The 27,624-nt window shown below is 46.6% G+C and overlaps 1 protein-coding gene across 2 annotated transcripts in view; it reads right to left on the minus strand.

The window, feature by feature from the left end:
* The window catches only part of MYBBP1A (MYB binding protein 1a), a 74,630-nt gene extending 47,006 nt beyond the window's left edge, over positions 1–27,624 (minus strand). The window contains exons 1-21 of one of the 2 annotated variants that reach the window (XM_067537882.1): positions 27,337–27,611; positions 26,628–26,723; positions 25,219–25,302; positions 24,818–24,892; positions 23,582–23,689; positions 21,894–22,084; positions 21,370–21,537; positions 20,123–20,240; positions 17,410–17,699; positions 16,361–16,468; positions 15,627–15,752; positions 13,297–13,503; positions 11,835–11,943; positions 10,510–10,597; positions 9,371–9,522; positions 8,389–8,481; positions 7,402–7,548; positions 6,041–6,205; positions 4,745–4,902; positions 3,374–3,508; positions 1,747–1,867 (exon numbers count right to left, since the gene is read on the minus strand). In XM_067537882.1, the coding sequence (XP_067393983.1) occupies positions 1,747–1,867; positions 3,374–3,508; positions 4,745–4,902; positions 6,041–6,205; positions 7,402–7,548; positions 8,389–8,481; positions 9,371–9,522; positions 10,510–10,597; positions 11,835–11,943; positions 13,297–13,503; positions 15,627–15,752; positions 16,361–16,468; positions 17,410–17,699; positions 20,123–20,240; positions 21,370–21,537; positions 21,894–22,084; positions 23,582–23,689; positions 24,818–24,892; positions 25,219–25,302; positions 26,628–26,723; positions 27,337–27,507 (2,910 nt within the window). In that variant the 5' untranslated portion in view covers positions 27,508–27,611. Of the gene's footprint in view, positions 1–1,746; positions 1,868–3,373; positions 3,509–4,744; positions 4,903–6,040; positions 6,206–7,401; positions 7,549–8,388; positions 8,482–9,370; positions 9,523–10,509; positions 10,598–11,834; positions 11,944–13,296; positions 13,504–15,626; positions 15,753–16,360; positions 16,469–17,409; positions 17,700–20,122; positions 20,241–21,369; positions 21,538–21,893; positions 22,085–23,581; positions 23,690–24,817; positions 24,893–25,218; positions 25,303–26,627; positions 26,724–27,336 lie in introns of both variants that reach the window. The other variant, XM_067537881.1, reaches the window with a different exon arrangement.

Raw genomic sequence — 27,624 nt, forward strand, 5'->3', positions numbered from 1 at the left:
ACTCGAGTCGTGTGCCTGAACACGGTCACACTCCTGCACTGGCAATACACTTCTCCACGCAGCACTGCAGAGGAGTCTTCACCCAAGCGCCACACCAGGGATACTGCTATATACAAGCACACCCAGCGCTCTTCTTTTGGTTCTCTTACCAGGACGGGCAGACAGGCATCCCTGCCAGATGAGTCACTAGGATTAGTGCTCTCAGGCTCCCTTAAAAATGCTGGTTACCTTTGTGAATCCAAATAAGATCTCAACCTTTATGATTTCAGAACCCTCCCTTGTGCACAATTAAGGCCTTACTGCAGCCAGTCCCGCTGATTCCCCCCCATCCCACCCTCCCTGGCGAAACGCCACTGGGATTAAGACACTAACTCCTACATGAGCTGGAGATATAAGCACACAGGCAAGCGCTAGGCAGCCGATCCTCCATGTCCAACGGCAGCACTCCCTGAGGTGTGTCTACACGGCAGCCGCAGGGTGTGATTGCATCAGGCGTACACACACCGGAGCTAGCTTTAACTTAGCTAGCTCAGAGGCCAACAGCTGTGAAGTCACGGCAGCACGGACTTCAACCTGGGCTAGCCACCCACGTAAGTCCCCGAGGTTCCAGGCTGGCTTGGAGAGCTCACGCTGAAGCCTGTGATTCTATGGCCTTACTGCTATTGGTACCTTCACCAACAAGATGAAAGTGAGTTCAGGTACGTTTACATGCCACTGCACAGCCCGGACTGCACTGCAGACACACCCTCAGAGAAACACTTCCCCAGGGGAATAGCCAGGGCCACTGTGCTGGGACATGCCTTTCACAGATCCAGGAAGTTCCTTATCTGCACTGGAGGAGGGGAAATCACTCAGCAAGGCTCCCATCTCTAGCTATGGCCATTAGGGATGGACAGAGAGAGACCCAGATCTAAACACTGGCCGAACAGTCTTAGGACAGACTCCCTGAATACAAACATCACCCAAATCTAGATGCCTGCCTGCTCAGGATCTCCTCTGACGTGACTGCTTACCTGCTCACGCTGGGCCGTGGCCTCATGGCACTCTAACAGCCCGGCCTACACCTAACCATTAGATCGACCTAGCTATGTCGCTCAGGGCTGTGGGAAAATGTTCTGCCCTGTGTGACGTGCTTACAAACTCCCTCGACAGAAGAATTCTTCCGTTGGCCTAGCTACTGCCTGTCGGCGAGGTGGATTAACTACATTGACGGGAAAAGCCCTTCCGCGGGATGTAGGAAGCATCTACACTTCCAAAGGAAGCGGCGGCACAGCTGCACCACGGTAGCAGAGACATAACCTCAGACATCAGAGGTAGCATAAGGTCACTGGTCAACCGCCACCACCCCACTCTTCCTAGAAGAGGGCTCAGAGTCAGTGGGAAGAGGTAGGGGTCAAAAAAAGATATGTGAGAACAGTGGGGTGAACAGCATTCATATGTATGTGCTGGGTCTGGTTTACTACCCGATTAGCATGTACCCAAAATGAATCAGCATCCCTTGATGACTGAAGAGGAGACATCTCACCTGGACAGGTGGTCAAGATGGAGAAGGGCTAGGAGGGTAAGCAAGGATATGGCAGTTCAGGAAGCGAAGGGGTCTTCTGGTCAGAGAGGCAGGACACTGAGGGACCACAGCCACCAAGGGCAATAGTACAACGCAGACTTGTGATACAAAAGCCACCCGGGATCACAGCCCTGTAGAGCCCCTGCAACTTGGGAGCCTGGAGAAGACACCTGCCTTCTTACCTGGCCAGTCTGTGCACTGCTGCCTTCACTGCTTTTCGGGCGGGTTTTCGATGGAGAAAGAGGAGTCGCCGGCTCTCTGGCCACGTTTCCTTTCAACACTCTGAACAGATACAGAGACACACTGCACCAGAAACAAAATGGAGAGGTGAGCAGCGTTTCGTGGAGTGCCCAAAAAGCCGAGACCAGGCCCCTGCAATCAGGTCCCCACCAAAACTCACAAGCAGGCCACAGGTCAGACAGACCAAGCAAGCAGCTCCGTGTTCTGCAGCAGGGTCAGCAAACCGGTCCGGATGCCGGGGGCGGCTACAGGGTCTCCTCGCTCTAGTGTGTTCTTTATTTTACCGACTGCTACATCAGGAGATAATACCCCTTTGCTCTTCTGTCACACCTTCCACCCAAGGACAGCCCAGTGCCTTGCACACTATTATTTACTGTACTGTGGTCACGCCTAGTGGTGCCCTATTGCACTAGGCACTGTGCATAGATGTAATGGGAAGGCGGTCCCTGCCCCAAAGAGTACACAGTCTAAGACATCAGGTGGAGACAGCCAACAAATTTGGGGTGGGGGGGGAGCACGAAGTTATTGTTGAGCCAAACCTAAGTGTGCACGCTTCCAGCGCTAAGTAGCATCCCAATGCAGAGAACCAAGGCTCAGAGATGGGAAGGGACTAACCTGAGGTCACCCACGTGTTCTGGCATTACATGAGAACGGAAGAAATAAATATATGCTGCACCAGCATTAGGGGATCTCCTAACCCAAGGGGCTGAGAAGCAGACACTGTCAGATAGAATTTAGCTCCCTTCCGTTTAATATGTTCAGCTGCTTAAAGCTCTGTCTGCGTTCCCCTTGTGAAACACAGACGGGGAAACAAGCTACCGAGGCGCGTGCAGAAGAGTCACTACAAGTGGACACCAACCCTGCAGTGATGCCAACTCCCCCCGCAATCAGCCGGAATCGAGACCCAATTCCACCACCTACCACAGAAGCCAGCGGGGGGTCTTTCCACTTTCTACCAGGACAGCTGGGTTGGACCATTTCTGTACCACACATCCAGGCAAGAGGAACACTACCAATTTTGCTTCTCATTTCAGTGGTGCTTCAAACAGGCAGGACCCTCTTCCTAGTTGGCCCAATCAGTCGCTGTTCCAGGGCCCTCAGGGCTTCTCCCCAATTCTCTGCAGCCTCCTCAGATTTCCATCCCTCAAGTTTCCCCCAGGCCTATTGGTCAACTTTGTCTCACCAGCTCTGTCTACTTGGCAGGGTATCAGTGTTACCGTAACTAACCAGCTACAATGGACCAGAAACAAAACTGCCGCTGCCCACCCTTGCCCCTTCGATTAACGATTTGAAATAGTAGCACCATTTCCTCAGCCTATACGTCACTGAGCCTTCGGCTTCACCAACCTGAATGGAGGCACTGTCCCACACACTGAATGAATCTGTTTGTAGCATGTGGACATACGGGGCGCAGACAGACCTTGTGTAAGGTCTGTACTGAGGCCAATGTAACTGCACACACTTACAACAGCAGTGAATATGGCCCCCATCCTCGCACTCTGCCTCAGACACGGACACATCACATCACGCTTGCTAAACAAAAAGAGTTCTCCCAGCCTTGCTACCCACCTGAAATAGTAGAGGGCCACCGAGGAGTCTGTGTGCTTGCTGGCTCTTTTCACCAGGCTCTCCATCAGGGCGTGCAACTCCTCCTGCAGGTCACCCACATTCTTGCAGTACTGCTTGGCTCTACATAAGTGGTTCCTGAAAAGCGTGTTCAAGAGGATGCATGCAATAAGAATGCAGGGCTGTTACCTCGAGGGGGAGAGTTCGACACAATGCACTGACATTAAACCTTGACATCAGGGCTCAGAGTTACCCAGCACGTGTCTTACAGCTGGACAGGGGAGCTGTGCTGCAACCAGAGGTAGCCGGGCGGAGGAGTGGTTACAATACTTGTTGGCTGTTTGATACTTGTTAGACTTCAATTTGAGGATGGCAGTGGCTGCAGAGCAGCTGTTTATACCTTTTACCTAGAGATCCAGGCTTCCACACGAAGTGAATGTGGTGGCCTCAAACCTAGTCAGTACTAAAGCGCACACAGAACAGCGGCTGGAGGTGAGAGAGTGACACAGAACTGAAAGTGACTAGAGCAGGGTTGTGTGGGATAAGAGAGTGCCTTGTGCAGCACATTATGCCTAACTTTAGCCTGTCCTATCAGCCTCTCTTGTGCTCTTTAACCCCGAAAACACACACACACACACACACACACACACACAATTCTGCTTCTGCACATGAAGAGCCTCTAATTCATAAAAACACCCTCCCCCGCAAAGCTGTGGCTGGGATAATGCCAACTGAAAGAGAAATCAGGAATGTGTCAGCCCCACGTGTCTGCACCTCCTGTAGCAGGATGGCATGTTTCTCAAAATAATCCCCAGGAGCAGAGAGATATTCCTTGCTACATGATCATCAACAACTCAACTGGCGCTTTCTCCCGTCCAACTGCAGGGCCCACCTAGCAAGGTCTAGTGGGGTGCAGCGGTTAAACCAATCATTTTTACAGTGCTGTAAAATTTACACAGCACTTCAGAAACAGCGTTAAGTTGTTAGGTGATTTCACTCTACACTCAAGAGGGTGAGCTTCCGCTTAGAGCGTGCGATTCAACACACAGACTGAGGTCTATGGAAAGACCACCACTGACTTCCGGGGCATGGGATCAAGCCTGTAAAGTCAATCATACATTATAAGGGATTTCACCTCCTCCAAGCGTGTTTTGTACTTGAAATCCTTAGTGGGAAGGGCTCAGAGGGATGCTGTAAACCGATTTGGATCAGGATTCTTTTCCTTCTAATAACAGGCAATTAGCGGAAAGAAAAACTATACTTAATCCACACACACTGCAGATTCATCGTGTCCAGGTGCTAGGAGTCAAGTCAGTACCACCAAGCAGCAGATGCAAAAGCCAAAGACATAGTTAAAGGACTGCAGACACTTACGTGAAGATATCAGCTGTTTTCTGGAGAAAGTCTTGCTCCTGCTTCCCAGAGTCTGAACTCATGCTCTGCTCAATCACCACAAGGAGGGGTTCAATAATATCAAACACCAGGGGATTCTCTGGCTGTTTAGCAAGGAACACCTCAATGAGGTCCAGCACCTAGAAATACAGGTCACTCAAGTGAGAATCCTTGCAGACTAGACAACATGGACCATCAGGATAGGCCAAAAACAGCTCCTTCAATTTGTCCATTGCCAAGGGACACTTTTCAACTCGGGAGAGGAGTGGGGGATAAAACAAAATTAAAAACCACATTCTCATCTGAAAATTGGGCACCTACTAACACCCAGAATTACCGTAACTGAAAGAGATGAAAGAAGAAAATTCTTGGGTTTTTTCCCTTTAGTTAGTACATTTGACAGTGCTTTGTGGATGTGTCAGTTTCTCTGTATTGTTGATGGGTCAATTACACTTCCTGACCTGATCCTCAGATGGTGTAAACTGACATAACTCTGTTGAAGACAACGGAGCTACAACAACTTCACCAGCTGAGTATCTGGCCCACTGACTTCCAGACCAGAATGATGATCTCACCCCAGTGTACTGGTGTGTATTACTAAAATAAAAACACAGATGCTCCAGTGACCCTGTACGTACACACCTTAGCTCTTTTTTTCCCTGTCAGTTTGACAACATTTATAAGTTACTGCACAAGAACCCTTTTTCTGGATGAAGCATCTTAAGAAATCCCAAATCCAGTCTACATGTTCTACTGTCACCTGGTGGTCACAAAATAATACTACATTCACAAGACCCCTCCTCCGCCCATATTTATACTGAATAACCCAGGGAAAAGCACACAACCAAGAGTTTCCAGGAGTGACTTTGGGTGCCTCCATTTCTAGATGCTCAACTTGAGACAATCAAAAAGGGCCAAGTGCTCACCATCTAAAAAATCGGATCTTTTTAAGGCATCTCAAATTGAACATACAACAGCTAAGGTACCCAAAATCACTGTTTTCTTTTGAAAAGCTTTGCTTTATTTATTAATTATTATTATACATAGTGTGGTAGGACTTTGAAGTCCTGTTCATGATCTAGAAACCCAATGTGCTCAGAGCTGGACAAAAACAGAACAAAACACAGCCCCTGTCCCATGGAGTCTAAAAATTAAGTACGCCCTTAATGATCTTGGTTTCTTTAGCAGCTTATTCAACACAATAAAATACATCCAGCTGTCTAACAAACATGATGGAAAGATAGACATGGGCTATTCAATAGGATATTTGCCTCCTACCTTAATCTTAAAATCCCTCCGTAAGATTTTCTCCTTCCGCATCTTTTCTTTTTCGTCCTTCTTCGCCTGGATCCGCTTCTGTTGCTCAGCAAAGAGGGCTGAAACGTTCTCATCAAGGGCCAGCATGGTCTCATCATCCACATCCTCATCACTCTGGTCTCCTCCCTTACAAAAATACAAAAAACAGTATCACACACACACACGCAATTTTACTTACTTTAAAATTCAAGTCTCTTTTCCTCAGCCTGTTGGGACTGCAGTTCAAGCTCAACAGGGATAAGGGACAGGATGGACTGGCTAGAGCAGGTGTTGGACAGACTTCCCCACCTGTGGAGGCCGACTTGACCTTTAGAAGCTTGTACCTGGCCACGATTAGCATCATGTATGCCTACCACGCAAAGGGTTGTGCGAAGGCAGCAGAGGTGAGTAAAAAAGCAACTGCCTGCCTATCTCTTGCACACCTGCCTCTGACAGCCAGGTTAGTGTGTAATTGATTGGAAAGGTAATTGGGCACTTACCAGTCTTTTGACCCAGCGAGGGGCAAGAAGCAGAAACACTTATATTATATGGGTCCAACTCAGACTACTTCCAAGGTGGACACATGGGGAAAAAAGTGGCCAGAAAAGGACAACTTTTGTCCTCCAACCCCTCCCATCAGACAAGAGCAGGGTCACAGATGAGGAATGCTGGGGCAGGACCTGGGAACGCGATTCATACATTTTAACCACATAATCCTGTGACTGCAGAACCCTAGTGTTTGGAGCAGGTGACAGGGAAGAGGCCTGGGTTTTCACCCTGGGGCTCTGGCAGCTTTCTCTGTGCTGTGGCTGTTCCATCAGTAAAACACTTAGCCACTTCTGTGAAGTGCTCAGAGATCATCCAACTAAACCTGCTCAGTATAAATGCTCAGTATTATCACACACACCCCCAACGCTCTGCTACCATCAGCATGAGAAGTCTCTACAGACTGCATACACAGGGGTTGCACCCCTACATGCAGGCCAACCTGAAATCTAGACCTGCAGGGACACTGCTAAGCATAGTCCATAATCCTCACATAAATAGGCATAAGTTTGGAGCTACAAACTGAGATTTACAAACGGGCCTAAATGGGGCTTCACGCCCAAGTCCCATTGTTTTTCAACAGGAGTTAAGTGCTTAACTCCCTTGGACTCCTGTGAAAAGACCAGTCAGGGGTTTCAAATGCATCTAAAGGATAGCTGGATCAGGATTCTCAGTACCTGGAAGGAAAGTGGATTACACTGCATCTGGGCCTTAGTTTTACTGTACCACAGAATATTCATAGCCTTCCTCTATGCTCTCTGAAGCATCAATCACTTCGCAGGTTTGCCAACACCTACCAACGCATTCCCCGCCTGCAGGACATTCATCAGCTGATTACGAAAATTTTCATCTACATCTTCATTATTATTCTCATCTTCACAGTCTTCCTCCCCATCTTCCTCGGAGCTGTCGTCATCAGAAGAGTCTCCACTTTCCTCCTCGTTCTGAGAAGAAGGAAAGAGTCCACCCCATCAATTCAACTGTTCTACAGGCCCCGGCTCCCTGATAAAGCTGTCTTTGTTCAGAAGGGCCTCACACATTATACACCCTCCTCCACTTCTTAAGTGGTCTGTGAATTTAAGGCTGGTGAGACAAAGAATAAGCAATGGCAATGCAAGCTTTCCCAACACTGCCCTGCCTGTGTGCCTCAAATGTGATGGAGAAAGAGCGCTGCTGACAGAAAGGAGGACATGCAGTCTGCAAGAAAGGGATATCACTGTAGCAGAAAGAACGGGACACGCTCGGAAACTTCTCCAGGGTACAAAATAAGAGAATTACCAAAGATAAGTCAGTCTAAGACAGGCTTTGGAGAAAAAGACCCGCAGGCACTGCAGGAAAGGGAAGCTTTGGAGGCTTGTTATTTTTGTGGCTAATGAACCTAGATTTGGCCCATACCACCTGAGTCTTTGAGGTTCCCAAACTCTGAGCTCCAGGATCCAGACAACTCTGTGTCACAACAACTATTCAGTCTGTGGCCTTTCTGCCGAACTCCCAACAAGAGGTGATAATCATGGTGGTTTGTGTGACGTGGAAAACTGTTCACTGGAAATCATATACTTTATAAAGCAACATTTCCAACAGTATTTTTCTTCAGGACCAAGAGACTAACGTTTATGCACTTTCAACGAGATGTGTTCAGACAGCATACGAAAAATACACCTTAGTAGAGGAGCAGTCATTTTATTAAAAGTGAAATGCAACTAACTTCTAAAGCCACAGATCTGCAGTAGCACTGTTTTCAATGGCGAGGGACGGATGATTATTTATTTAAATGAATGAGTTACCGTATCCTCCAGCAACGTTTTCTTCTTTTTGTCCGTTTCTTCCATCACAACAACAGCGCTTTCTTCATCCTGATCTTGCTCTGGATCAAGAACCTGTGGAAGAGTTTTCAAAACAAGCGTCACTTTGATTTTTTTTTCTACAGAAAATGTACACCTGGTTTCAGCAAACTGAATTAGCTGGACAACGAACAAGGTAAAGTTGTAACAGGCTAGAAAATTACAGATTTTTGGCTTGCATCAATACTTTTATACCTGCTCCTTATGAAAAGCCATACCAGAAAAAAAGAAAGATCTATGATACTTCTACAGCTAGCAAATAAGAGAAAAAAGAAACATATGACAGGAAGAAAGCGATAAAATTAACAGACCTCTATTATAACCCATAATACACATTAGATTCTGCATACAAAGTACTTTTAGTTGTCCTTTGCAGTCAATAGATTATTCTCTCGTAAGATGCAGCATTAGGTAGTGATGTGACTCTATTCATTCAGATTTTGAATTTCAGGTACTTTTAGCATTTTTTTAAATTATCACGCATGCTCACTTATGAGAACACTGATGTATAAAGTGACCCAATAACTTCCCAAAATAAAAATAACAAAGGGAAAAAGTGGCCAAATATCAGATGACCCAAAGTTCCCTGGTTCAGGAACAGGTGGCCTGCACAAATCCCCTCATATGATTCATTTAAGCCCCAAAAGTACATGTTAGGACATTCCCATTTCATAGCGTGTACACTCGGGAGGCCTCTCCTCCAACCCCTGAGCTAGAATTTGGAGACATATTCCTGGACCCAGAACGATGCAGGCAGCTAGAAAGCAGGCTGCAATCTAGAAAGCAAGGAGCTGTCTCTATTACTAACCCTCTGAGTCACAGGATACCCCCCCTTACTGTTCTCATTTAACCCACCCCTCACTTTACTCGTAAAACAATCAGAAACTTCAGCCAATCCAGCTGCCACCCCAGGTCCCTCACTTACATCCAGGATCAGGTGCAGGGCTCTCTTCGACACGGAAGGACAGATGCGTCCAAACACACTTTTGGAGATGCGGCGCATGAGTAGGCTGGGCTGGGAGAGAAGGGATAGAAGAATTTCCACTATCACCTCTACCCATTCTGGCTCTTCGTCATCTGCCCAGGAAACAGAAAGGCATCAGTAGTATGTATCGAGTTATGAGATTTTTGCTGTTATTAAAAAATGTAAAGGCTTGCTAGTAACAGCAGAGAAGCCATCCCCGCCCAGGAGGGGCTCAGCAGCCATCACCCAGCAAAGGGCCTGTAAACAAAGGATTTACAATACAATGACAGTTGCACAAGGCTATACAATAGAAATTGCTCAACCCTATGACTCATTCCATACCGGGCCATCCCTGGACTGATGTCTACTGGACATATAGTCAAAAGATATAAAATAAGAAACATGCCATTGCTTTGGTCTTTCTCCTCCCTCTCCTACGCTGGAAGCCAAGAGGAACTCTGGAAAACTAAGAGACTGGATGCAGGCTCTAGGGAGCAGCCTGTACATTGAGAACTATAAAATCTAGTGGGGTGAGAAAACTGTTTAATCTAGATACTGCCTAGCGGTACAGGTTTAAGATTTAGATTGCGTGTTTATCTTTGTTTGCTTTGGTACCTATCTTTGATCTCTTATGCCTACCACTTACACGCACTTAAAATCTACCTTTCTGTAGTTGATAAACCCGTTTTATATTTTTAACTAAAACTGTGTTTCAGTGAAGTGTTTGAAAAAACCTCAGCTCACTTAACAGAAGTTGGTATATATACTCCCCACATTGAGAGGGATGGGGGGGCAGACTAAGCAATTAACTTATCCTGGTCAGACTTCAACCAGGTCAGGACAGGGCAACTTTGGGGTGCAGGACAGTCTGGAGAGTTAAGAGGGCACGGTGGTATTCTGGTGCCAGGTTGTACCCAGGGAGACCTTCACAGGCAGGACCTAGCTCTCATTGGTTAGTAGCCCACTTCCTCTGGTTTTGTTTTAAGATGTATTTTATATGTTGATAGGCTCCGAGTGTGCTCTGACACTGGAAAACATGTTAACAGGGGGAGATGATTGTTAATAATTCCACAAGTCTCCATCTTTAGACAGGAACTCACCAGTCTTCTTCTTCTTGGATTTCTTGTCAAACATCCTCTCTATGCAGTTCAGAAGGTCATTCAGAAGGTCCATGGTTTCTGCCGGAGTCTGTTTGATGTAAAACAGGAGCAGAGAGAGAAAGCCAGGCACTGAATACCCTCTACCAATGTGATTGCAATGACAACACAAGAAACGTACCCATCTCTGCTCCTAAAATCAGCACAACATGCCATGAGGACACTAGGCATATAGACATGTTGGGGTTGTCACCTCAACCACGTGGATATGGTGGGGAAAAGGGGAGGAGTTAATAGGACTAGCTGGGAATCTACTGGACCCAATCCCTCAGAGCTGTGCAGGCCTTCAGGAAAGTGTCATGGAGAGTTGGGAGTCAAGTCCATGGGATGGAATGGGGCTCAATACCTCACAAGCAACTGCCCAACATTCCCTTCCCCGAGAAGAAAAAAAAAGGATAATTGACTTTTTGTACATAGAACAATTCTGCAAGGAGGGTGCAGTTTTAAAGACCTTCACTTTCCAACCATTAACTGCCAGGAAGTGCTTTTCTGGTCTGTACATATAATGCACGTGAACATTATATTACAGTTCAGACCAGGGATTCCAATTCAAGGAGAATGTACAGTTGAAGAGCCCACATGGACCATCAGCACCAGGCCCCTCCATAGCACACATGTGAAGCTGGTAGCTGGGGTGGCCCAGATGAGAAGCAGAGTGAGGATTTTACGTTTGTTTTCTATTAGCAGGAGCAGACATGATTCTGATTTCAACAAGGTGCCGGAGACAAATCCCAGACTGCAGGGTCTGAATACAGTAACACTTTGCATAATGTGTTTTCGGATGCTTTTTATATTTTAAACGAGGGCTCTGACGGACAGTCCAACATGTGGGTTCTCCAATCCCCAGGGCACAAATAACTTTGCACGTGTATAATACCACTCACCAATGGATTTCCAAGCCTTTACAGGAATTAATCAATCACCACAACATCCCAGAGAATTATCCCATTTAGGAGCAAAGCAGGTACTTGACTTGCCATGTTCACACAATGAGTTGGAGGCAGAGCTGGGACTACAAACCAGAACTCCAACTCCCAGTCACTCGTGTTTCCTCCCTGATAGCCAAATGCACTTCCTTTGCTGGTTGAAAGCTCCATGCTTATGACTGGTGTTGGATTCATGTCCTACTGATCCCTTCATTTAAACAGCTGGAAATTCTGATGGATCATAAACACAAAGGAACTGTCCAACTGGTTCCGCAGGCAGTTCAAAAAACCCAGCAGACGTCAGCATGGTTTATATCGCTCAATATGCACTACGACCGTTACCTTGAACAAATGAATGCCCACTAAGAGCAGAAGGTGCTGGAAAGCAAAGACTTCCACACTGCGGGATTCCTTCCCTTTCTTTTGCAGGTTCTCCAGAGACAGCAGCATTCTAAAGAGACAAACTACTATGGACCTTTCAGTATTACAAGATAAAGTCCCCGTCATCCCAGACAAGAGCAAGAGCATCAGATAACCAGTGCAGGGACCAGCAAGATCTACTGCATCACTTTAAATACTCAGAGACAATTTAACTAGACCAGAATGACATCAAAGCATGTAGGAAATTATTTGTCTTAGATTAACAACTGGCAGCAATAGCTGTCTTCTCTTTAATTCTCGCAACAGCACTCTCTGTATGACCTCTTGTGGCTTCTAAATAACAGCGTGTTTAGGGCAAGGCATGGATTCCCAATAGACTTCAGCAGAACATATAGCAACAGCATAGTCATTTACAAGAGAAAGAGAACAGGGACTAGGCAGGGGTTCTCAAACTGCGGGTCGGGACCCCGCAAGGGGTTGCAAGGCCATTATGGAGGGGTCACAAGCTGCAAGCACCCATGCATGCCATTGCTGCAACTGTCAGCCCCGTGCATGGCTAACAGACGGAGCCCTTCAGAGCTGGGTAGCCGGAGAGCAGCAGTTTTATTTTTGGGGGAAGGGGGGGTGTCACAGCCTGAAATATTTTCAAAGGGGGTCCCAGGAAAATGTTTGAGACCCCTGGACCACAGGAATTGGCCTTTCTAGGAGGAAAGATTAAAAGCGAAATCCAGCCTGGGAAAGCAATGGCTAATGGGAGTGAGAAGGGACATGACCATCTATAAGTATCCGGAGAGTGGAAGGAGTGAGAGGCATTAGTGCAAGGGAGTCCAGCTAGGAGCAAGGGTGAAGTTAAAGGGAAAACACAGGCAGGATTTCAGGCAGAAGTCTTCCACAGAAGAACAAAACACCAAGGACAGGATTTTAAAGGGAAAGAACAGAACCGCTCTGCTTAGGACAGTTCAACCACACTGGACAAAGCAATAAAAAGCACAGTACAGTCTAGGGAACCACCCTGCACTGGCCAAGACAATGGACTAGGTGTCCCAATAGGGCTTATTCCCCTCTAACATCTAGGATGCGTCCTCAGAAAAGACTAAGCAGGCAGATACAGGCTGCTTCACCCAGACTGAAGGAGATACTTATTCAGTCAAGCAGCTTCCACTGTCCCGTGTTAAAAAACCAGGCCCATCAGCTTAGACAAATCAGCTGCTCTAGGATGAGCTGACCCAAAAACAGAGGCCTAGCTCACAGGAGACACCTACAGTAGGGTCCTGGCAAACACATTCATGGAGCACATTTTACCCAAATCTCTTGCACTCTGCTACGGAAGCCTGGATTTTCTGCATGCCTCAGCCATTCCCATAGCCCTTCCTCATCCCCACAACTAGCCACCAGACTTCAGCTGGTCTCCTAAGCTTCTCACCGGTCCCAAGCTGCCTTCTGTTCGCTGGTGAAAGGAGTCACAGCCTTGACATGCTTCCCATGGGACAGGAGGACATTGGCGTACTGGACAACGAGGTAAATCCACAAGTTCCTGTCTGCAGTCATGCCATGGACATGCTTCTCCCTCAGGGCTGCAGCTTCTGCCGTGTCCCCCAGCACCGACAGGGAGTTTAAAATCTGAAGCAAACTGAAAAGCAAGCAGACAGCAGAGAGAGCCATGTTAATATGGAGGATTGCTGGTGTTATCATGAGTTACTGGATTATTATAGCAGCTCAAAGCTCTAGTTATGGACTAGCCCCCCATTGTGCCTGATTTATTCCACCGTCCGTTCCCAACACCACAAGGGCTGGGATGCGTTAGAGGGACATGTCTCAAAACAAGGGACACACTGACTCATTCAGTTCCTTTCTTGGCAGCTCTAGAGATGTATTTAATTTAACATCTGTTTGCAAGCTTTTTGCTTCCATGGTCCAAATTGTAGCTACGGTTCTCTCCTACAACCCCATCTGTGCTACCACTGAGAGGCCACAACCAAAATGGGCTGTGCTAAGTCCTGTCCAAACACAAAGTCAGAGGGAGTTTCTGCCTTGAAGGGCTTATAGTCTAAACAGACAGGACAGAACCAGAAAGCATTATCCCTGTTTTACAGATGGAGAATTGCGGCACAGGGGAGATGAACTAACTTGCCCAAGGTCACCGAGGGAGTCAGTGGCAGAGCTGGGAATTGAACCCAGGTCTCCCAAGTCTCAGTCCAGAGTCTTAACCACAAGGTCCTCCTTCCCCAAACCCTTTAACCCAGGACGCTTCACAGGATTCTTTGCCAAGTGACAGCTCCACTCATTACGCTCCCCTGCCATCTCCTCCCTTCTCTCTACCTCCAACAGAGGGGCACTTGAGCCACCTGGCCTCTCAATTGCTGGACAGAAGAGCACCAGATGCAGCAGCGTCCCTGAGATCACCACGCCACTTGTTTTTGCCCAAGAAAAGGCAGGGTGAGTGGAGCACCAATCTGCAGGTCCCAAGTACAGCACACACCTGTTTATCCAAATGGCCTGGGGGACATCCAAAACTTTTCAATAACAGGGCAGCCAGATACACAGAGGCCTGTCTTAACTAACATAGGGCTACACCTGGGACACGGTGGATTTGGATAAGTAGGATTTTTGGATAAGGAAATTGGGATCACTGGAATTATACTGTGCCACTGGCAGGCAACAGACAGCGGCCACGTGACCCTGCCAGGATCTGCAGTGTCACAACAAACCCTGCCCGCCTACCTCTGGGAGTCCATAAATACTGCTCCCTTCATAGCCAGCGCTTTCTAGTCAATGGGGGCCAAAGGGAAACTGGAGGAGAAAGGCAATCTGGCCTCCCCTCAGCACCCACCCGATCATTGCACAGGTGTGCTTTGGGTCAGTTGTTTTGTTAAGAAGAAGCTTCAGCGTTCCTAGGCAATTTTACCCAAGATCTCTAAGGAAAGTGCTTTCAGTTGTAGCTGCACTGATGCAGAACCACACAACAGAAGTGCAACACCACCATTCTCCTGCCACATGCCTGCTAGGAGCAGAAATAAGCCAGAGTAGGGACTCCTGTACAAGAGGGGTGGGGGAATATGAGGTCCAGCAAGGGCCATCCCTCTCCCCACCGCCCTTTTTGGACTCACAAATGTTCAGGGGAGACACCACACACACCTGGGGGCACTAGGAAAAGGTAGTGCCATCCCCCTCTCCCCCCATCCCACACACCAAAGGAGCCAGTCAGAGACTCTTGCGGGTAGGGGCAGAAGCAACCAAAGCCAGGGCCTCAGAACATTCCAGTCAGAACTCCAGAATGTTCTATCTGCCTCAGCCCTGCGCTGCTGGGCTATTGGCGCCAACCCGCCTTCTCTCCTCAGCTTCACCCCACACCAGCCCTGTCCCCTTCCCACCCCTTCTCTTTCATTTAGCTGACCCCTGTCCTAAGTTAACACCCCCACCCCCCAAAAATTAACTGGAATTAACATGGTGCTTGCTGCCATCACATTGATCCCTCTGCTTGTGTGTTCTACCCCCACTCCTACCCGGTGTCTGTCTTGTCTATTTAGACACCATTGTCTCATTGTTCCCTTGCACTTAGATTGTTGGTTCTTTGGGGGCAGAGATCATCTTTTTGTTCCATGTTTGTACAGCACCTAGCACCAGGGGTACCCATCCATGGCCAGGGCTCACAGGCACTTTGACAATACAAATAATAAATAATAATAATATGCTCTTCCTCTCTGGAAAGGAGATCCATTTCCAACGTTAAATGCACGCAGGCCAAGTCCATACCTGAAAAACAAGTTTGCCGCCACCGAGTGAGACTGTCCATCCAGAGGCACAGAGGCGAGGGATTCCGTTTCTGGTATCTCAGAGGTTGGTTTCTTGGTCTCGAAGAAAGCATGGAAGAAGCAAAACCTAGAGGGGAGAGAGGAAAAGAGCAGAATGAAAAGCTGACTTGGGTTCTGTGTATCAACACAAAGCAGCCTTTATAAAAAGCAAATTCAATATTGTGAGTAACGTGTGCTTACCTAGCATTTCTCACCCAAGCATCTCCAAGAGCTTCACCTCACGGATTCTATAGGCCCCCACGCCCACACGGTACTTGCAGTTTATAGCAGAGGAGGGCATTCAGTACCTCGAAGAAGGCCTTTAACACCCTGCAGCATCATTTTTATGACTACAATACTCATTTACATGATAACTTCGGGCACCAAGGCCAGATTCTTAAAGGTATTCAGACGCTTGAAGATGCACACAGACAGCTAAATAACTTGGAAAACTCTGGCCCAATCAATTAGGGGTATAATTTTCATAGCACCTAGGCTACAAAGCACCTAAGTAACCTAAGTCATATTGGAAGTCAACGGGAGTTAGGCTCCAAAGTCATTTTTGACGCTTTTGAAAATTTTACCATGAGTGACTGACTCAAGGTTGCATGGCAGTTGCTTTAGTACCACTCCAGCCTGCTAGCAAGAATCATCCCACCATTGAGTGGCACTAAATAGTCTTCAAATCCTTCTCACCTGATAATGTCCATCACCAAATCCTCTCCCTTCTTCCCTGGATTGTCAATGATGCTAACTAGTCGGGCAATAATCCATTTTCTCAGACGAACCACTCGGTGCTGGGTCCTTCCAATAAGCAAACAGATACAGTTATAAAACAGAAGCTCAGATACTGCACTGGGTAAGAAAACTCTGATAGGTGATGCTTATCTGGATACTACGGAGACTTTCAGCAGCTCAAAGGCCTTATATAGCTATAAATCAGCTAGAATACAGTACATACTGACACATGCAGTAAGAAATGACAGGTGCATGTATAAAGGTACCTGCATTTGCTCTTCAGCTAGTATAAACACACTTTATAAATAATTATGAACTCAGATCAATTCTAGTCAAGTGAACCTCTGTGTTCCACAAACAACTGCTTCAAGAACAGCAAGAGTACTCCTATGATTGAAAATCTTTATTCACAGAGAGAATATACTGACATAGTGTCTTTTACCCTGGAAGATGACAAAATGCTTTACACGCCCTTGCCCATCTCTGGGGCGAAGCATCACCCTGGCGTACCAGACCACACCAACAGTTAAGACAGCTCTTCTCAGTTCACTTCATCTAAATGGGAAAGTGCAGCTAGAATTTTAAGAAGGCAGAATACAATTATCCAAACTATCATTTGACCAGTGCTCCGACGTCACAAAAAGTGCTGCGCCACAATGGATCAGGACCTAAGTTTTACATCGCAGTTTGAAGAGACACTGAGCAGCGCAGTGCTCACTAGCACCACGCTGGGGTAGTAGCACAGGAGTGACTCAGTGAGGAAGACAGTTACAGAGACATTTTCCCCAGAGGTTTTCCTAAGAGGCAGTTTCTATGGGTGCCCCATACGGATAAAGGGAACAGAAAACACAAGCTGCTCCCAAGGAACACCTACTAGTGCTAATAGGAGTCAGTTATTGTAGATGGCCCACAACTCTCCCAGGATGACCAAACAGAGGTAAAAATGGGAAGATACATACAACATGGATCTGAGAAAGAGGAGGGAGTTGTACTGTAAATACACTCACATATTTACTTTCTCCTGGTTCTGCTTTTGCCGGCTTGTGGTGAAATCTAAACAGCAGTCAAAATCTGGCCTAAGAAACATGCTCTTGAGCCAGTCCACATATTTCAGCAACACTGCAGGCTGCAAGTGTTTCACCACTTTCCAGAAGCTGGGCACAACCGGATAGCCTTGATTGGTTAGAGTGGAGAAGCCAATCATCACTGCCAGTTGCTTCTCTGGATCAACACAGCCCTCTAGGAATGAGTCGACATAGGTCTCCATCTCTGGAGCAAACTTAAACCGGTCCGGAAGCTGAAAGGCACAGTCAATACAAGCAAGTTACGGACCAGCATACTGAATGATGGAGACAAAGAAACATGCACACACAGTCACTGTACAAAACTGACCGTACTCTGTACTCGGTACAATAAAGCCAGAATCTGAACATTCACAAAGGCAGTACCAATACTCCAGGCTCCCGCAACCCACCCACCCACCCCTTTAATGGTCAGGTCAGCCTCTCTGCCGGCTTGTAGTGCTATCAGCAGATCATAAAGGGCTGTACAACAAGCTCATTGTCCCCATTTTACAGATGGGGAAGCTGAGGCACAAGGAAGGGAAGTGACCTGCACAAGGTCACTCAAGAGGCTAGTGGCAGAGCTGAGAACAGAACCCCGTCTCCTGCAGCCCAGTCCAGTGCTCTATCCACTAGACCAAACTGCCTCACCTACCAGCAATGGAATCTTGCATGTTCTAACCTGCTACTGATCTTGGACTTCTTCAAACCCTAATCTCAAATTGCAAGTAGCCTCCCCCCAGAAGATTAGACTGCACATGGACTGACACAGGTGAGGTCTTAAGAACAATCAACTGGCAGTGCGCTGCCCAAAATGTTTGCGAGAAAAACTGCTTAGCGTCCTGAAGCAGAAGCACAGCACATATAAATGTTTTGTGGGGCATGTTCTCCTGTGCTGATGAAGTGGTTCCAATTTTGAGTCTGGGAGTGTTGTAAAATGTTGCCATGTGACGCTGAGATCTACACTAGATCCCAGACTCAGATGCTGTATGTGATAGAATGATACAGATGGCAGACTGCTAGGGTTGGAACTTTCAGCCCAGCATCACCAGATGCATTTATTTAATGCATCCCAGTTCACAAAACTACCCCATTTTCCTGATGGTCTTTTACAGCATTTCAACTATACCACACATTCACAGCCACTCACTCGATTGTGCTGTGAAGAGAATGAAAATATATCTGGAGAAAACTCAAAAAGAACAGCGACTCCATTCAACCATATAATGCAACTTTCATAAGTGAATTAAACAAATTGTTTTATGAAATGTCAGGATCAATACAGTGATATGAGGGAAGCTGGGGCACTAATGAAATTTAAAGGCTGAATTTTCCCTAGACTAGAAGGCCAGTAAATATCACAAGTAATTAATCTGCAGCCACACATCCATTTGACCGTAAGACATATGCCCCAGCACATGCAAAGCACAACTTAATAGGCTTATATTTTCATTCTATTGGTTAGCTTCTCCAGTACTGTCAGTATTGCCAAAAAAATCAGAACCATCCTGAAAAAATTCATTAAAATGTGATTCTATTTTGAAAGCTGACTAGCACTGGGACACAGCAGTTTCATGTAGGCTGTTTCTTGATTAAACAAAATCAAATGTACTCACTTTACAAATAAAAAAATGGGTTGACTTGTTTTTAGGTACAGGGGAATCACCAAACCGATTCAGACCCAAGATCCTTCTAGTCCACCACCCAATCTCCGACAACAGCCTGCACCGGTGACTCAGAGGAAGGTGTAAGAACCCAGCAGTAGTTTTACAACTCCCAACCCTGCTAATTTAGCCTGGGATCGGAGGATCAAAATTGTTTTTTTATTGCTTATGCCATCATCACTAGTGCTGGTGGTTAAATTAATTAGCATTTATTTCTATGCCTTTGAATTAGGCTCTCCATGTCACCTATAGAATCCTATGGCCTCGTATAAGGATGGCGGATCAGAATTAGCATTTTACTCCACACAGCGTGACCTCCCATGTCTAAGTGCGTGAGAGGTCACGAGGCAGAGAGGACGCCATTTTGCAAAGTCACACTGGGTGAAGGACGCCATTTTGCGCTACAAAATGGCAGCCTCCATGCAGCATGCCTTGCACACATGCTGTCTGGAGTCCCAGGAGGAAATAAATAATTAAAACAGGGTCGAGCCAGCGAAAAGTTTGGGAACTCCTGACTTAACAGCATCCATTACACTTTTACTCCTTGTCTTCAAATGTGTGTGCACAGCACACGCACCCCAATCCTAACAGGGGCATCTGGGCACTGCCCTAAAACAAATAACAAAACCAAACAATAAGGATTAAGGGGGGGGTTTCCAAAAGTGCTCAGCAATGCCCTAACCCCCCTTGAAGTCAATGGGAATTTTACCTCAGACGTCAATGGAAACAGGCAACTGTTGAACCCTTTTGAAAAATCTCAGCCTAAAACAACAGTTAGGAATAAGAGCAGAAACTAACATACAATGAAGATAAAGAACAATCCAAATTCAGGCTATAATGACCAATATACCAATAGCAAAAGCTGCCTTAATCAGCAACGTACGGTCTAACAATACTGTAGCAGGATATTTGAAAATGGCTGTATCAGGTGGGGTTTGCTTTTGAGTATGGGGTCCTTAGCACAGGTTGCATCATATCCTCAGAGGGACGCCTACCTGAGCCGATACCACATGATCCCCATAGTTCCGCATCACTTCCCCTCGGAGAACAAGCTGCAGCTGGTCCAGAGACAAGAGCGGGAGAGCGCTGCCCAGCAACCGGTAGCACATGTAACTGAGTGGAAAGAGAACAGATTCCCTCAGGGAAGGACACAACTGTAACACCGCACACAAGGACAGGACAGAAAAAGAAAGACACCTGTGTCTGCTTCACAGAGATGCAACGAAACGGACAGCAAACAAGACCATAGGGAGGAACACTGTCATCCCAGGGTTCTAAGGTGGGCAAGTTTTGTAAAAGAATGGCACTTTGGAGCATAAGATGGGTAGTCACCCATCTGTCCTGACGCAGACTCGAGCACTGAAATACAAGATTTGGGCAGCTCCTGTTTGAAAATGGCCTCTCTTTTTCCTTGTAACTTGCATGTATCAAGTTAACAAAATCCCTTAGAGATAGGCCAAGGAAATCATGTCCAGCTCTGGATTCGGGACAGGTTTCAAGGAGCAGATTTGTGAACAAACCAAGTGCCAAAAGAATTAAACGGTGCCATCAGATTAAACAGCACCAAAAAAACACACAAGATTTTGTCTCCAAACAGCATCAGTCTCAATAAAGCAGCTGGCTGATGAGCTAGGTTCTTGAAAATATTTTGGTATCTTACCCTGAAAACTTGCTAAAACAGCTAACTTGCAGTCTCAGACACATCCATGTTAGAAATGGAAACAAATCCCTTGTGTCAAATCCAAAACCAAAGGGGGCACAGATGAGGCCTAGGAATTCAAATTCAGCCCACCCTAACACACAAAGGGGATTGGACACAAGTTTCAGGATCTGGCCCACCTCCAATTCTCACATTAAGAGGGAGACTGTTACATTGAAATCTGGTCAACTGAAGAATTATAAGTTGCTTCAGGTTGCACGTCTGCTCTCAAGTCCCTCTGCCAGTTTCTGTGGTCTTCACAGCCAAATGTTCCTATTTTTTTTAAAATTCTTTGTCCCAGTTATTAAGAACTGGAAACATCACATTTTAAGCAGTATTTCCTAGATTGCAGCAAAGCTGCTTCTTCAGTTTGTCACAACTGGAGGGGGAAAAATTTCTCATGAAAAATCTGTCTTTTTTTTTTTTGGTGGGGGGGGGGGGTGTCAACTTTTAGTCACCATACAGCAGCAGAATTTATGTTCAGAGGGGAAGCAGAAGCGCAGATTATATTCAGAACAACGAAGGGTATATTTTAAAACAAACCTGTTAGGGCCAGACTTTTCCTTAAGCAGACCATTTTCCACAGCTTCTTTCCAGAAGAGTTCAAAGGCACTTTCCTTCACAGACACTCGTAGCAAGTCCAGCCCCACACGTGGAAGATTCTTATCCTTCTTCTCAGACCTGGCAGCAGTTTTCAAAACCTCCACAAGCCTTGAGAGAAAAGCAACCACGGGAGGATAGGAAATCTGAACTATCCAGTGTGGAAGGAGCTTTCTGAAGGCAAAGTCCTTCCCTCTAACCACCTTCTGGAGTGGACGGATAACGGCATGGAAACTAACAAGTTATTCTTTGGCACAGCCTCTAAAGATAAGCAACTGATCTGCCTATTGGGAACAGCACTCCCTGCCATTTTGGAGATGCCCAAGAATAAACGTCAACCCCAGCAGCAGCTGCTCAACGAGAGATACAGGCACCCCGCACCCCTAGGCATCTGAGCCAAATTATGTTTCTCATTTAGTCAGGAAGCTGGAGATGTGGCATCTTCACGCCCTTCTCCCACAACTCACCTGGGAATGTTCTCCATGGTTATGATGGCAGATGAGCCTAGCAACATCTTCAATTTACTGGGTTTCAGAACCCCGGGGAATTTCTGTATGCCCACGAGCAGGAGGTGCAGCTGCTCTGGGGTGCTGAACGCCGAAGTGAGGTCAGCCCGCAGGGCACTGAATAGGACTTCCTCAAACACAGTTTCAGGAATCTAAACAGCAATGCAGTAGAGAAGCAACACAGCAAGTGAGACCTGCTCTACACACAGTCCTTGAATAGCATAACTATTTGAGGGAAGGGGAGCGTTTTTTTTTAAATCCTCTAGCGTGGATGCCGTTATATCCATACAAAGGTGCCTTATGCCAGTATGGCATATTCTCCTTCCTATATAGAAATAGCTACACTGGTGTACGATACCTTTATACCAATATATTTATACCAGGGGAGTTGTACTAGTGTAATGATGCCAGCATAGTTAAAGGGGTACCACGTTTGTGCTTAGACAGGCCCTAAAAGACAAGATGGCACAACATCAAAAGTCACAGCGGATATGAGAGGAAGAGGGATACCAACTCTTGCCCTCGACTTTTATAAGACACAGATTCTGACCTAACACGATGTTAGGGACACATCATCAGCATGTTGATGATTGCAGCATAGGCTGTATAATTTTTGGCACCTCATAAAAACTCTCTTTTTACTGAGATAACAAAAGAAAACCTGGGCAATATTGAACCCAAATTTATCTAGGGACCCAAAAGGTTGTAAGGATGTACAACAGACACCCATGACAACAACAACAAAAAAGGATGTTGTAATTAATCATGTTTACTATAATAATATCTACGGACCAACCAAGAATGGGGACCCAGATGGTCTCTGCCCAAAGAGCTTTATTCATGGCTGTAATTGCAAACTTTCTGCTGCATTTTGATTCTTTTCTCTTTTGCTGCTATACGGCCATGAGTTTTTTGTATTATTTCTTAACACAAATAAATTTTAGAAGTAAGAATACAATATGGTGATGTTCGTCTCAATGGGATTTTCTTTGCTGAGTATTTTGAACACCACTAATATATTTTGAAATAAACTGAATAGATTCTTTTGAAATAAAAAAAGACCAACTCTGTTGTTGAAGAATCTACATAGTATCTGAATCTGTCACAGATCAGGAGTACAGCAAGTATACCAAAAAAAAACAAACCACCCACCAAATATCAAAGTCGGTAGACCAAGAACATCCCTACACAAAAGCTTTGTTAACGTGGAGTTATGGTTGTTAGTCTGCATGTTTTACCCACAGAAACCATACAAAACAAGGAAATAGGCATGTAAAATATTCAACGCTCTTTCTGTGCTATAATTTCAGCATCACTTACTGCTCCTCCACCCTCAACAATCCAAACATTCCACCCTTATCCTGAGCAACCAACACTGAGCATGGGCAACACATGGAGACTTCTGCTGCTGTTGCCCACGCACCAGGTTTTGTGGACAAACTATGAGCTTCCCTATCAATATAGGAAGACTGTCATGAAAAGTGTCATGTTGCCAATATGACACTTTTCCTGACCACCAAGCGTCTGATGCAACACCCAAGTCAATGGAAAGACGCCTTTGGCATCAGTGGAACTGGTTCAGACCCAACCTAAGAAAAAACAATACCACAAACACAAAGTTCCACTACTCAGGTGCCACATCTTCATACCTCCGAGAGGATATCAACGAGCGTTTTCCTGGGGAGATCTCTGAGGTGGGCGTGGTGCTGTGCCAAGCTCTGCAGAAGCCGGACACTCTCTAGGAGAGCCTTCTTGTCCTAGAAATTAAAAAAAAAGAAAAAAAAATAAAGGCTACACAGACAAGGTTAAGCTCGTGGCTCCATTGCTAATCCATAATGAATATGGTGAATCTTACTATTAATAATAATAAACCTACACAATCACTTCCTGATACAGCATTCCCTGTGTGTGACTGACAAGTGATACCCTCTTTGCTGGAAAGAAATTGTTCCATCTCCTCTGTACTTCTATCTACACCAGTTTTTATATTGTTACCATCTGCCTCTGTTCTCTCTGTCTCTCATCACACTCACTCCCCCAAGTTTCACAACAAAGGATGTTTGGATCTGATAACTTTCCTACAAGGAGGCACCTTAATCATCTTTTCCTGATTTTCCTGTCACTTCTGATTTCCAGCTGTATATAATAAAATAATTTTGAACAAAACAAAGCTAGTGATTTTAGCAGCAGGTATCAGCTATCTGGTGGGAGGAGGCCATGCGCCCGGGAGGGTGAGGGAGGGGGCAAGGGTGCCAGCTGGGCCCTCCTCAGAGGAGCCTCCTTCCCGCCCCCGACATCCTCAGCGGCCGTGCTGACCCCAGCATAGGCCTGCCGACAGCCGAGGGCTACTGCAGTGGGGAGAGCAAGCATCCTCCCAGCCCCTCCGCCCCCCCGATAGGCGCAACGAGAGAGCCCGCAGCCCATGGGGACCCTGGCCGTGCAGGAGCCGGGCAGCTAGGGTGCATCTGCCCCTGTCACTTCCAGACACACCCACTGCACTCACAGCGGGGGGAGGAGGGGGATTGGGGGAGAGCATGAAACAGGCCGGCAGGCATGCAGACACACACACACACACACCCACGGGGCGCTGGCGCTACCAACAAGTATTGGCCCCGAGACCCACAGTGCGCCACTGATTTATCCTCATGACACCCCCAGGGCACAGAGACGTTTTATTGCCTCCAATTGTAAAATGTGGAACTGAGGCACCCAGAGATGAAATGATTTGCCCAACATCACATAGTCCATATGTGTAAGGAATTGAATTGATTCCTAATCCCCAGGCTAATGTCATAACCAATGGACCATCCATCCTCTCTAGCTTTTGTTCCATATTTGGATCAGCACCAAGTCCACTGCTCATGTACAAGCAACACTAATGGTACCTTTGCAAGACGACCAGACTGGAACAGAGCCAATACCCCAAAAAAGTTTCCAAAGGCAGCATTTCTGAAGAGTTTCTGAAAAGAAGAAAATCAACACTGCAGTCCAACAATTCAAAATGCAAAAATAGTTAGAGTTCATGTTCAACAACCGGTCCCACTACAGGTGAAAACTGCCCAGAAGCAGGCAGGAAGAACCAGCCTGGAATATCCTTCCATGCAAAGTAGGGTCCTGTGACAACATGGTTAATCCCAGATTCCAGCAGACAAATAATTAACCACATTAGAATCATTTACCTTAAAAGGAGCCCCAAAGCAAGGGTGATAATCAATATTCACTAAAGAGCACAGAGGATTTAATATAATTATTGTCTGATGTTGTTATGAGCACTACGTAGACTTACCTTTTTTACTCTCTCAAGACTGTGTTTTTCTTTTATCTGCTCCAGGACAGTATGCAGTGGAATTTCCTCAAAAAACTGCAAAACCTGGATATCAGGATCAACATGAGACAGATTAAACTTCATGAGAAAATGCTCTACTAACATCCATACTTCTTATCCTTAATAACTATAGACTGAAGAAGAACCAGAACTTAGCTCTCTGATTCTGTCTACTAACCTTGGATCAGGACTACAGTTAAAAGTTTCCCTGCACAGCTATGTGGGGTAGGGGTGCGATTTTTAAAAATTTGATTTTATTTTCAAATGACACAGCTATATGCTGGGAATAGCCGCAGTGAAGACACAATTTTTTCCAGTATAACTACATCCAAAGTAGAGCACGAAATATGCTTTGACCCCAACAGGTGGTCCTTCCAGGTCAGAGTAGAGACCTGTTAGCATCGGGGGGGTGCATGAAGGGGAACAGTTTTCACTGCCCATACCGTACCTGTTCTGAAGGTAGGGTACTTCAGTCTTCAAAGGCCAAACTAGCACCAGACACGGGCTGACTCGCTTTGATTTTAAAATATTTTCAGTATTTTCAAACAGTTCTAGATGCCAACCTGTTTTACAGCCTGGTCTGTACACAGTTTTTGTATTGGTATAACTAGGTCAGCTAGGGGCTTGATTTTTTTTTTTAAATGCATATAGTTATACCAGTACAACCTCTATACCAATACAACTGCGCCCACGCTAAAGGTGCCCAATATAGGTATGGAAAAACCCCTAATTTTATGAACAATTTGGGGATTCAAGAGTTCATAAAAATAAAAAGTTTCATAAAACTGAAGATCTCAAAATTATAGTGGGTATGGTGCATAAGTTAATCATCCAGCAACAGTACAGGTAAAGAATGGAAACAAATGTATATAGTGTGCTTGGTTTTTCTTTGTGAGAACTGCATCTCTTTGCCACGAACTCATCTTTTCCAACCTGCACAGCTGCTTGAACATTGGCTAAAGGACTGAATTCTTGTTTAGCAGCAAAAAAAATCATTTCATATAATTAGTCGTTCACAAAATTAATGTTCAGAAAATTGTAGTTCTACCATAGAGCACATTCTCCTTACCTTATGGGAAAAAGCTATACCAGCATAAGTGTGCCCGTGCTAGGTGGGGTCGTACTGCTTTACCATATCAGCATAGCTAAAGCAGTACAACTTTTGTATGTTGACAAGGCCGACAAGAGTCCACTCAGATTCAAGAACTCTTCCCAAGATCCCCGCGCACACAGAGGTTAATCAATCAAAACTCCCAAGTAATTCAACAGAAAATAAACACCACGCTTTCACTAAGCCAGGTGAGAACGACTTCGTTATTAACATGCCCATTGGCATTCTACAGAGAGTGCTCCAGTGGGAAAATACCAACCTGAGCTAGTGCCAGACTGAAACCCGGACGTGCTGCCTCTCGAGTCGCTCCCAGTCCTTCTATCAATCGTTTTAGGGTGTATTTCAGCTCATCTTCCTAAAAAATGATGTTTTAAAACGCAGAGTACTTTCAGAAACACTCTCCTACGATAAGGAAAATCACAGGGAGGTACTGTACTGTACTGTACTGCTAGCCCGGGGGGAGTAAGTGTCAATGCATAAACACTGTCTGAACGGTTCTGCTGACTGGGTTCATGACGGTCACTGATAAAGAACACCCACTTCTACAAACGCACCTCACCGCCCTGCGCTGACCAGACTAGCCAGGACCAAGCACAGGGAGCGTCCCTGGGACTGTGAGGTACCAGACCAGCGAACAGCTGGACCCTCTACCTCACCGCTGGAGACAGTAGGGCTGTGTTTACCCACCCCGCACCCCAACCAAAACAGCCTCCTGGAGGATGTAGCTCTCACCACAGCAGCCCCGGGAGTGCCTAGGCCCCATTGCCCGTACACTTCCACCCCCTCCCGAACCCAACCAGCCCCCCCATCTCCCGGGGCCCAATTCTCTCCTTCCCCATCCCCCAACTCCTTGCAAAGCTGGATACAATTACCCCCCTCCTCCCACCGGGGACTCCACAGCCCCGAGGGCTCCGGGCTCCGCTCTATCGACCCCCGCCCCGGTCCCGTCTAGCCTGCCCCGCTCTCACCTGCTCGCTAGCCCGCAGGTAGCGGAGCAGGCCCTCGGTGGCGGCCAGGCGAACCTCCTGCTCAGGCTTGGCGATGTCCCAGAAAAAGTCCAGGAACTGCCGGTTCTGCTGCAGGATCCCCCGCGGGCCGGCCGGGGCCGGGGCCGGGGCCGGGGCCGCCTCCACCTCCATAGCGGCTCGGCTCGGCTCCGCAGTCCCCAGCCACGCGCACGCCGCCGCTGTTGCAAACACGCGCAGCCCAGCCCGGCCCGGCCAGCAGCGAGGAGCGGGGCAGGCAGGCGCACGTGG

The sequence above is a fragment of the Emydura macquarii genome, unplaced genomic scaffold (genome assembly GCF_026122565.2).
Source record: "Emydura macquarii macquarii isolate MOO-44397 ecotype Brisbane River unplaced genomic scaffold, CSIRO-AGI_Emac_v2 contig_450, whole genome shotgun sequence".
Classification (NCBI taxonomy): domain Eukaryota; kingdom Metazoa; phylum Chordata; order Testudines; family Chelidae; genus Emydura; species Emydura macquarii.